This window comes from Callorhinus ursinus, unplaced genomic scaffold, assembly GCF_003265705.2.
Source record: "Callorhinus ursinus isolate GAN/ISIS: 27379988/994484 unplaced genomic scaffold, GSC_fseal_2.0 scaffold30, whole genome shotgun sequence".
NCBI classification, from domain to species: Eukaryota; Metazoa; Chordata; class Mammalia; order Carnivora; family Otariidae; genus Callorhinus; species Callorhinus ursinus.
Window position 1 is genome coordinate 20,057,269 of NW_027397092.1, and position 12,677 is coordinate 20,069,945.

The window sequence follows — 12,677 nt, forward strand, 5'->3', positions numbered from 1 at the left end:
ATTGCCCCCTTGAGCGCCCTCACCGTGACAACCCTCCTGCTCCACGCAGGCATATGGCTACACGCCTCTGCTTCCATATTTGGTGCTGTCCAGGTGGCTATTCTTTATGGGGACTGTGCTTGCTTTCTGGTCCCCGTGCAGCCTGAGCATCAACGAAAGGGCAAGACGTGCTTGGGAGTGGGCCTAGACACATTGCCACTTACTGATGGCCACTGAACTGTCTCCCCTGAGGAAATTCAGCCCTAGCTTCCTCAGATCAAACCTGCATTTTTGTATGGATGGAAGAACAGGTCAGTTTAGATGCTGGGTTTATTTTTCACTTGCTCTTTGCTATTGTGGCAGAGTATAGAGGTTAATGCTAATACCACTGGTAATAATGGTTAAACATTTATTAAGCACCTATTCTCACTATACTAAGAAGTTAATAATTTCACATACATTACTTGTGCAGTTCTGGCATTGATCCCATCACAGGTGATACTATCCTTATTCCAGGGCATAATGCTGACACAAGTAGGACTGAGAGACAGGCTTTGAAGTCAGAGGGCTTAGAGTAGGAGTCTGGCCTCCACCTTTGAACAACTTGGTAACTTTGGGCAAGTGACCTAGTCTTTAGTTTGCCAGGGTTTGAAAAGGTCAGACTAGAGAAAATAAAAGGTATTGTGTCATTTGAGCCTGAGTCAGACACCCCACCTTCAGCTAGCAGTGAGACTTTGAATGGACCCTTGGCATAGGATGCTTTCACTATAATATAGAGTCTGGACCACATGATCCCTAATTCTCTACAAACTTGAATAGCTGATTCTCCAACTGGCCCTACCCATACTTTCCATTCTTTTTTTTTTCTAGTCTACCCCTACTCACATTATTCAGATAATATTAGAATGGCATACATTTCAATAAGACAGTATGTATTCTAAAGTGTAAGTACTTGGGGATTTATTTTGAACTATTTTCTGGCTTCTGGTAGTCTTTTTGTTATTGTTCATGTCTCCATACTTTAAGAATACTCATTACTTAAGCCATTTATTAAAAAAAAAAGTAATCCTAGAAGAAGGCCTTTAAACTAAATCTAGTGTTTTGAGATTAAAAAAAGTGGCAATCTTGTGATTTTTAAAATTTTGGGCTCCATTTGGTTTTCTGCTTGTTCTACTTTTTGACCTGCTCAAACCCTTTTACTGTTAGCTCCTTTAGGGTGTCCTATCTGGCATAAGGCAAAAAGACTTGGAGGTCAGAGCTTATGCTCTAATCTTGCCTAGGGCTGAGTCACACACTTTCTTTTGGAAGCTGTTAAACTATTCAGTGGAGTAGCTTCTTAATCTGCAAAAAATTAAAAGGAATAATTATGGGTAACTCCATCAAAAAGTAACTGTGGGTGATAAATCCTAATAGAGAGCTCTGCATTCCTTTAGGAAGAGATCTGAACTGCCATCCACTTTCCTAAAGTGCATTTGGATAAAAGATTTCTGGGGGAAAAGGTTCTCAGGATTCAAGTTCACGAGCTTCTCTGAGCCCATTTCTCTCAACAATCCCATCATTCCAGGGGGAGAGGCTGCTTATTGATGCCAAAACAGACTGTAGATTGGGAGTCCTCTAGAGACCTCCATAGGAGACAGGGACTTACAAATAGGGTGCAGGCATTTATTATTACAGGTTTTTCGGAGGGAAGGAAGAGACTGAGTTGAAAGCTAAGCAGTCACCTCATTTGTATCCCCAAAGAGCCTTGTTTCAGAGGATGTTATGAAGTCAGTTTCAAGGTCTGTCATCTGGGTGCACACACACAAGTGGGAATTGAGCCCATTGAAGACTAATAGTCTTTCTGATGGAATTACTTAGTGTGTCCTATGATGAGGCTTATACTGCTCTCAGGAGCACGTCTCTGGATTGAACCATTACAGCTCAACTTGAGAAAAGGTAGTTTCCACTCAGGAACATCTGAGTGGTGTGTCAGAGATGAGATGGCAGCTGTCCTAGAAGGAGCAAGGGATTCAGCTTGATTCCATGCCACTTTTCCATTAGAGGTCTGCTCAAGAGGGAGAATAGGTCAGACTCCAAGGTCAAGGATATACAACTAATACACAGCAACAAGCCATGGAGAGATTAATTCAAAGGAAATATAATAACTACTGAACCAAGTCAGAGCAGAGAAACATTTCACAAGGAACATGTAAGTACGCAGTCTAAATTCAGAGTCCGTATGAATGTCATAGACACTGCAGCTTAAAAACTTAAGGGATGTTAAAACATTTCTTGATAATTTCTGTCATTAGACAAACAACGAACAAACATAAAAGCAAGGTGTTAGCATTCTTATTTTTTAAGTGAAGCAGAAAGACTAAACCTTAGGGCAAATAATTTCTGCATAAGAGTAGAGTGTCATATAAATCTCGATGTTTCTATAATAATTATGTTTTATCAAGGAAAAAATATATGTGTGTGCCTAGTATTTGTCAGAATGTCCAATGTTCTCCCCATTTGACATGCGTTTTTCTGAATGACCTTGAAAGCAGACACCCAGATGTAGTAAGAAATAAATAAGCCTCTCTTTCCCAGCTTTTAAAATCTCAGCTTTGAGGTACATTCAGATGCTTACAGAATTGTCAGTTCTGCTATTTTCCTAGGAGAATTTGGCCTTGATGAAAACTTATTGGCCCTCAAGTCATGTATGCATACAAGGATATACTGGGGCATCCTATGAAGTGAGGTTGCTTCCAACGTAAAGGGTTTCACAGCAGACCCTGGAGCCACATGAATTCGTTCAGATATTGGTGGGGGCCTTTTTACCTCACTGGGGGCTGCTTATTAGTTCTGACTCCCCCTCTTATCCTGATATCTCTCTAATCAGGCTTTTTAAACACTTATTTTTTCAACTTTGTTAAGGTATATTTGACAAAATTCTGAAATATTTAAAGTATAAATTGTGGTGATTTGATGTAAGTGTGCATTGTGGAAGGAATCCCACCATCTAGTTAATTAACACATTCATCACCTCACATGTATATATTTGGTGAGAACATTAAGTTCTGTCTTAGAAAATTTTGTTTATGTAATACAGTGTTGTCAACCATTATAGTCTCTGTGTTGTACACTAGATCTTCATCTTATAGCTGAAAATTTGTACTCTTTTACCAACCTTTCCCTGTTTGCCCAATTTTAGCATTTTTATACTTGTGAATATATTTAGCCTTACCAATAATCTTGACATTATGGATAGTCAGGCTTTAGCCATACATTTCACATGGGTTGGAAAGAATCCACAAAAGATGATATGTCAAAAAGATAAAGTCATTTGGTTCACAACAGCTGGTGGCCAAAACTCACACTCATGAATCAGCTGTGCTGCTCTGCTGGAGTACGGGGATACTGTCACAGTTTCAGGACCAAAAAGGAGCAAAATGGTTCTCCTTAAAATCCAATTAGCATTTCATTGCCCTTACTCTAATATTTTTCTTAAAAATGAACTTTGAATGCAAATGTCTTTTTATTTGCATATATTATTGAGATAATGAGTGATCAAACTCATCAAACATCTCAATTAGGGTACTGTGTTTTTCATCTTTCATAAATGCATACATTGACATTTGATGTCTTTGAGAAGAAGGGTTTCAGTGGAAACAAAACCATATTTGAGAGGAGGACTGATTATTAAACTCCATCTTGATCCCTTGGTTGCTATTTTTATCAAACTGCTTTTACAGATGCATCAGCCAGTCTGAAGAAAGCCAGATGTCAGTGATCCATGAAAAGTATGAATTTTGCACCCTAAATCCAGCTGCAAGTAAGCATGACCATTAAGCATTTTGGAGACAGGGATTGTGATTAATTACTGATGAAGAAAAGGACACTTAATCATAATGTCTTTTTGGAGATATTTGTTGCCTTTTTTGTAAAATTGCTCCATGCACCATAGGTTTCTGTGGAAATCACCCAAGCCTGAAACTAATTCATTCTGTAACATTCCACATTTGAACATAAGATCAAACAAAATCCAGGAGTTCGACTAGTTACCCAGGAAAACCCAGCTCTGGTCTGTGCATTCTCTCCCTAGTGTACATAGTCTGAGTTTTAGTCCAGAGCAACAGTGATGAAATATTCAAGTGATTTGGAACCTTCTCCTAAATCTCAATTCTCTTACCAAAGTAAGGGAATAGTAAAATCCATCCTCCATGCACCTCAAACACGGTGAAGATGCAGTAATATATATCAAATGTCCTGGGTACAGTAAAGCCTTATGCAAATGTCCATGACAGTAATGATCAAAACTTACATACCAGTACACTTAAGTAAATGAGTATAAATTGGCTTACGTTTTACTCTCCACAGGTACTGTCAGCTTAGCGACAGTATTTTTCTAAATGACTATATAATAGTGATAGCTAACATATTACACATTTGCCATGTGCCAGACACTCTGGTAAGTGCTTTATACGAATTATTGTTTTAATTCACACAAATCATATGATAAGCTTAGCTGTTTTCCTCAGTGACTAATCATAATGATTAACATTTATTACACATTAACCATGTTGCAGGCACTATGCTGAGTACTTTACATGTATTATCATTTTAAATTCTCATAAAGTACTACATGATACAGATGTTATTGTCATTCCCATTAAAGAGATGGTGAAATGAGGCTGAGATAAATTAACCACTTTTGTTAAGGCTGTATAACTTATGAGTGGTAGATCCACTATTAGGAGTCTCATCTGTTTGGTTTCAAAGCCAGGGCTTTGGGCTGGTATGCTACTGTCATCCCTCTTCCTCCTCCATTTTTTTCTAAATTTCTTTAGACTGTGAATTTTTTCATTAGAGTGCAGGATCCTTGAGGACAGGGGAATTACTTGTTTATATGGCGTATGTACCTGGTGCCTCATACCCCTGATGCTTGGCATATGGTGCATGGTCAAATAACGTAACCAGTTCTTAAATACTTGAATTTGGGTTGGTCATTAAAGAAGACCAATAAAATAGAGGTGTTAATGTTTACAAATATAGGAGCCATATGATCCTGTAACTATTATTTCCTTTTTGTGCTGACAACTTTTAAAATAAGGCATGAGTTCCAAAGCCAAGTTAGTTTCCAGCTCCACTATAAATAATGGTCCATAATTTGCTAGAGGAGACCATTAACATCAGAAGTTGAGGTGAGATAGTACCTATAAATTATAGTGCCCAGTAAGTGCTCTAGTAACATTGGATACTACTAACTGTCTTAGTTTAATATGATCATAATTATTATGGATCTATAGCATTCAAGTTCTTACCTAAGTTAGTGGCAATAATATATTTTTTAAAGATTTTATTTATTTATTTGACAGAGAAAGACACAGCGAGAGAGGGAACACAAGCAGGGGGAATGGGAGAGGGAGAAGCAGGCTTCCCGCTGAGCAGGGAGCCCGATGCGGGGCTCGATCCCAGGAGCCCGGGATCATGACCTGAGCTGAAGGCAGACGCTTAACGACTGAGCCACCCAGGTGCCCCTGTTAGTGGCAATAATTTGCTTGTAGAATACATGCATTTTGAATAAAAGGAAAGTTCACCACATCAAAAACTAATGATGTATTGTATGGTGACTAACATAACATAATAAAATTAAAAAAAATAAAAAGGAAAGTATCCACCTAGTTTTCCCATAAATATACATGAGTTCATATACCTTACCATTCAGGTCCTATGGGAATAGCAAAATATCTTTCTGCTACTCATTATAATACATTATATTGAGATATACTTTCCAAACAATTCTGCTTGAGATATGCTTTCCAAACACAATAATGTGTTATATTTTTTCCCATTGCACCTTGGATTGAAAATATTATCTAGATTCCTGAATGCTAATAAATGATTTTATCAACAACTTATTTTCAACAAATAACATCATTTAGAAGTTATTCTCTGTATTTTCAAACTACCTTCTATATTAGCCATACAAATATAACTAGTGCGTTGTGTGTGCTTCTTTTATTTCTTCTTTCTTTTTAATCCTTATTTGTCTATTTGGAACTGGGGAGTTACGAAACTGGATGTCTGCATCGCACGGTGTATATTTCCAGATAGAGCTGAAATGATAAGTTCTTACAGGTACATATTTTTCCTCCAAAGATTTGTCTTGGTATAAAATAGATATGTGTAACCTTTTAACTGTTACATTAACCTTTGTGACGGGAGAGCCTGAAATTATCATCTACTACTATGAATATAAGAAAGGCCCTTAAATTGTGAAATGACAATACTGAATAAAGTAACATGCTGAATATTTATCTGGGGGCAAATGTTGATTGCCTTTCCTGAGCAAGAAATCCTGGCAGCTCTCATCCAGGATACCACATGTATCTGAAATTAGCTTCAGTGAGGCTCCACATAGTCCTCATTTTTTTTTTTCTGGGTTAATTACTGCCTGAAGGAGTTAGCTAATCTGTATGCCCCTAAACTTAGGCACAAGTATTTTTGGAAATAAATTGTTATGAAATTGTAATTGTGATGTAGAACCTTGGTAAGTTGTTAAATAATTACACCAATGCCATTGTTTAAAAGATCTTAGAGAGTGAGTTTGTATCATATTCATAATGAATATTCTGGATTTAATGTGTATTCATTCATAAATCTGATGCGTGTCCAGTGGTTCAGAAACAGGACCCACCAGCAGGTGGCATTCTGAGGCAAAAATTCACTGAGTGCCTCCGGACAGGTTCAATCATTATTGCCTCGTTCAAATCTACCCTGAATTCATTAAGCCTTTAAATTACAATTAATGGCAATAACATCTTGATTAAGTCTATTCAATCACACTAAATTGAATTTACAACTTCATATGTAAAGGAGATTCTTTGTTACAGAGTTTCAAAGCTTGAGTCAAAGCCCTGCCCAGATTACATCTCTTTTATTAAGAGCATATTCGTTATGTTGAAATGGACATCTAAAGGACATATTTTCCACAAATAAAAGGAAAGAAAAAATAACAGCCTCTTTATTCCCACCTGTAGTTCTTTAATGGTTGCTACTTATTAGGAGATAGCCTTCTTCCTCTTCCTATCCCCATATTTATGTTAAGATAAATACAGTCGCAAAAAATATCAAATTAAAAAGCTGTCAGTAGTGAAGTAGGAGAACAGACAACACATATACTCTCTTCCAGGAATAAAAGAAAAAACTGCACTCTAGCACAAAAAGACTGGGTTACCAGGATGAGTTGTCTATTTTAAATGGATTTTTAAACTTAGACTTCCAAGGAAAAGTAAAAAAAAAAAATAAAATTTCTCTACCAACCCAACAAATAAGAAAGATTTCAGATCCGGATTTACATCTAAAAATCCAAGCAACGCACAGGAGAGAGAAGACTAATAAATAAAAGTTTAATTCCTTATTTCAGCAAGAAAACAACCTATGTTGGAAAAATCAATATGAAAGAATCATCATAGTTGCTTACATCGAGGGAGAAATAAGCAGGCTGGTCCCTCCTCTCTAGATGACCAGAATCCGGTGTTGAGTCGTGGGAATCTGGCTCCCCATGGGTGGTAGCTGAGGAGATGTCGCTCTCCGTGGTGCTGAAGTATAGAGCTGGTCAAGTGAGCGGAGTTGGGAAAATGTGAAAGCGCGCTTGTCTGTCCTTTGTGCTGCAATGGTAAAAACTCGCCTTCCGAGGCAGACTCGCCTTACCGTTCTTTTCCTAATCTGGGGGAAATTTCCCAGGGAACATGACGGAGAAGGATCTGTGTGTGAGACTGGCATGTGGAGTGCTGATGGGTTGGTATAGTTCCCACCCCTTCTCCCAGACAGTAGCTTTGAAAGGGAGGTATCACCTCTGCCTTCCTACCATAGATCCTCACTATTTCTACCTGCCGCCTCTCACATCCCAGAACAGTGCATAACACACACACACACACACACACACACACACACACACACACAGAGGCATGCACATACCTCAATTATGTAAGGCAGCAGGTTCTGGCTCCTGAGGCAGAATATTCATCTGTTTAAATAAATGAAAAATGAGGAATGAATTGATCTCCTACATGTTGTGTCTGTGGTGTTTACACAGGGAGGGAGCTAAAGAAAACTAAAACCAGAAGAACTTGAAGAATGACAGAAGTAGTTTTTTTTTTTCTTAATAAGCTTTAAGGTCACACCCCACTTTGTCTTCTGTGAGTGATGCATCTCCTAACTTTATTCTTTTGTTTCATGACCTTTTAACATTGTCTAAGATCAGGAAGAAGTCAGTGGTATAGAACAAGTCTGATGTTAATAACCAGACTTTAAAAGGATTAGCTTTCATTTGTAACTTTCCATTTTTCTTGTAAGGAAATTCCTAATGCAGAAATCCATTTCCCCCACAATCCCCACTCTCACCAATTGCCTTGTTAACAAATGGCCTGTGATTCTTACACACTAAAGTATTTTGATGGCCTCATGAGAGAGAAACCTCCTTAATTGAAATAATGCCTGTCTGCAAAAAACCAGGATTACTCCCAGGATCCACCTCTGTCACTGAACAATAAATCAGAATGCTTATTCTTTGAAATCAACTCATGGATTAACAACTCACAGTCTATAAAGACAGTCTCTGTGTGCAAACGTAATACTTAGTGTTAAAGAATTGGCTTATAATATGATGTATTTTGCACAATGCCATTCTGCATTTATATGCACATCAGATTGCATTAGTTCATGAATATGCCACTACCATTTTCTCTGGAAGTAACATGGTGTATGGGGGAAGACCCTGGAATTTTGATTCACTTATTAACTGTGTGACTTTAGGCATAATACTGAACTTCACTGAACCTCTCTCTCCTTATATGTAAATGGTGGGTAATATTATGGGGGCCATAATGCCTTTTTCCAAATGCATGGTGATAATTAGTTGAAATAACATATAAAAAGCACCCAAATGAGTTAGTTAGCATTTAAGAGGTACATAATAAGTTTGAGTGTTTTCTTCCCCTCTTTACTCAGAGAAGTTAAATTCTCTAGTTACAACTCTCTGAAATGCCTGACAACAAACTAATTTCATTCCTGTAAGCCTCTCTACAAGATTTCCATTGTAAATGATTGTGTTTTATTGGATAAAATACCTTTTTAAAAAGAAATTGTCTTAAAATTAAGACCTTTTCTTTTTAAATATTTAAATCTTGAAGAACAATGGAATTTTATTTAGAATCAGGAATGAATACATTGAACTCATTTGAATAAAATGTTAATGAATTAAGGGGGCGGAGCAAGATGGCGGAGGAGTAGGAGACCTAGATTTCGTCTGGTCTCAGGAATTCAGCTGAATAGGGATCAAACCATTCTGAACACCTATGAACTCAACAGGAGATCGAACAGGAGAGTAGCAACAACTCTCTGAACAGAGAAGCGACCACTTACTGGAAGGTAGGGCGTGCGGAGAAGTGAATCCAAGGCGATATTCGGGAGGATAGACGGCGGGGGAGGGGGCCTCCGCCGGCCGCTTCTGGCAAGTGATAGAGCCGGGAGCACAAAATCGGAACTTTTAGAAGCTGGCTCCGCGGAGGGACGTCGCTGCGGTGGCTCAGCGGGGGGTGGAATCCTCCTGGGACAGTGTGGTCTCAGGACCCTTGGGGTCACGGAGAGACCGGGGGTGCCTGAGTGCGCCAGAGCTCCCAGGTATCAGAGCGGGGAAGCCGGCTGCAGAGACGGAGCAGAGTCGCGGGCTCTCAGCTCGGGGTTGCCATAAACTGTGATCTGTGGCCCAGTCGGGGCACGGCTCCCCCAGCAGGGACCCAACAAGCAGCAGATCCGGGGAGACTCCCCTTCCTTCCCGGGGAGGAGCGGTGCGGGAACACACCGCAGGGATCTGCTGGGTTTGGAGACTCCGTGCGGGGTTGGGTGCCAGAGATAGCAACGCTTGATCACAGGCCGGGTGAGCACGGAGAGTGGCCGGAGACCGGGGACACGGGAGTGACTGCTTTTCTCTGGGGACACACTGAGGAGCGGGGCCCCGAGTTCTCAGCTCCTCCGGGTGGAGATTGCGAGGCCACCATTTCTGCCCTGGTCCTCCAAAGCTGTACCGAGAGCTTGCAGGGAACAAAAGCTCCTGAGAACAAACCGGAGCAGCTTCCTTAGCCCGGACCGACAAGGGCGGGGCAATTCCGCCTCCGGCAAAGACATTTGGAAACCACAGCAACAGGTCCCTCCCCCAGAAGATCAGTACAAACAGCCAGCAAGCCAAGACCAAGTTGATCGATCAAGGAGAATGGGAGAACTCCAGCGCTAGGGGAATACTGCACATAGATTCATGGCTTTTTTTTTTTTTTGTTTTTTTACCATGATCCATTATTTCATCAAAGTTAATTTTTGTTGACTGTTTTTTTTTATTATTTTTCTTTTTCCCTTTTTCAACCAACATCTTATCAATCCCTTTTTTTAAAAAAAAAACAAAAAACATTTTTTATTTTTCATTTTTAGAGTCATATTTTATCCCTTCATAGTAGTTACCCTTATTTTTGGCATATATATATAAGTTGTTCTCTCTTTAAAATTTTGGGGTACAGTTTCTTCTAACAGATCAAAATATACCCTAAATCACTAGTGTGTGGCTTTGTTCTAGTCTCCTGCCTAATCACATTCTCTCCCTTTTCCCCTTTTTTTTCTTTTTTCTTAAATCTTCTTTCTTTTTTCAAACAACTTATCTTACCAAGTCCTTTTATAAAATCTTTTATAATTTTCATCTTTACAGTCATCTTCCATCCCTTCATTGTATCAACCCTTATTTTGTACATATATGTCTTTCTTCCTTTAAAATTTTAGGAGGCACTTTTTTCTAACAGACCAAAATACACCCAAAATCTAGTGTGTGGCACTGATCTATGCACTAGCCTGATCATATTTGATCACATTCTGCTTTTTTTGTATTGTTCTGTTTTTGTTTTTATCCTTTTTTTTCCTTTTTTTTTCTCTCTCTTTTTTCTTTCTTTCCCTTTCTTTTCCCCTGGTTTCAGGTCTTTTCTGATTTGTATACAGTATATTTGCTGGGGACGTTGTAAACCTGTTAGCATTTTGTTCTCTCATTCATCTCTTCTCCTCTAGACAAAATGACAAGACGAAAGAAATCACCTCAGCAAAAAGAACAAGAGGTAGTACCGTCAGCCAGGGACCTACTCAATACGGATATTAGTACGATGTCGGACCTAGAGTTCAGAATCATGACTTTAAAGATACTAGCTGGACTTGAAAAAAGCGTGGAAGTTATTAGAGAAACCCTTTCTGGAGAAATAAAAGAACTAAAATCTAACCAAATCGAAATCAAAAAGGCTATTGATGAGGTGCAATCCAAAATGGGGGCACTAACTGCTAGGATAAATGAGGCAGAAGAGAGAATCAGCGATATAGAAGACCAAATGATGGAAAATAAAGAGGCTGAGAAAAAGAGAGAGAAACAATTACAGGATCACGAGGGCAGAATTCGAGAGATAAGTGATACGATAAGACAAAACAACATTAGAATAATTGGGATCCCAGAAGAAGAAGAGAGAGAGAGAGGGGCAGAAGGTATATTGGAGCAAATTATAGCAGAGAACTTCCCTAATGTGAGGAAGGAAACAGGCATTAAAATCCAGGAGGCACAGAGAACCCCTCTCAAAATCAATAATAATAGGTCAACACCCCGACATCTAATAGTAAAACTTACGAGTCTCAGAGACAAAGAGAAAATCCTGAAAGCAGCTCGGGAGAAGAGATATGTAACCTACAATGGTAGAAACATTAGATTGGCAACAGACCTATCCACAGAGACCTGGCAGGCCAGAAAGGACTGGCAAGATATCTTCAGAGCACTAAACGAGAAAAATATGCAGCCAAGAATACTATATCCAGCCAGGCTATCATTGAAAATAGAAGGAGAGATAAAAAGCTTCCAGAACAAACAAAAACTAAAGGAATTTGCAAACACGAAACCAGCCCTCCAAGAAATATTGAGAGGGGTCCTCTAAGCAAAGAGAGAACCTAAAAGCAGCAAAGAGCAGAAACGAACACAGACAACAGACAGTTAACAGTCACCTTACAGGTAATACAATGGCACTAAATTCATACCTTTCAATAGTTACCCTGAATGTAAATGGGCTCAATGCCCCAATCAAAAGACACAGGCTATCAGATTGGATTAAAAAACAAGACCCATCCATATGCTGTCTGCAAGAGACTCATTTTAGACCCAAAGACACCCCCAGATTGAAAGTGAGGGGGTGGAAAACCATTTACCATGGTAATGGACACCAAAAGAAAGCTGGGGTGGCAATCCTTATATCAGACAAACTAGATTTTAAAACAAAGACTGTAATAAGAGATGAGGAAGGACACTATATCCTACTTAAAGTGTCTATCCACCAAGAAGATCTAACAATTGTAAATATCTATGCCCCGAACATGGGAGCAGCCAATTATATAAGGCAATTAATAACAAAAGCAAAGAAACACATTGACAACAATACATTAATAGTGGGGGACTTTAACACCCCCCTGACTGAAATGGACAGATCATCTAAGCAAAAGATCAACAAGGAAATAAAGACTTTAAATGACACACTGGACCAAATGGACTTCACAGACATATTCAGAACATTCCATCCCAAAACAACAGAATACACATTCTTCTCTAGTGCCCATGGAACATTCTCCAGAATAGATCACATTCTAGGTCACAAATCAGGTCTCAA

The 12,677-nt window shown here is 39.1% G+C and overlaps 1 protein-coding gene across 1 annotated transcript in view; it reads right to left on the minus strand.

The window, feature by feature from the left end:
• The window catches only part of TRPC7 (transient receptor potential cation channel subfamily C member 7), a 144,610-nt gene extending 137,106 nt beyond the window's left edge, over positions 1–7,504 (minus strand). The window contains exon 1 of the mRNA XM_073878543.1: positions 7,430–7,504. Coding sequence (XP_073734644.1) covers positions 7,430–7,431 — 2 coding nt within the window. The 5' untranslated portion in view covers positions 7,432–7,504. The remainder of the gene's footprint in view (positions 1–7,429) is intronic.
• Between the last annotated feature and the right edge of the window lie 5,173 nt (positions 7,505–12,677).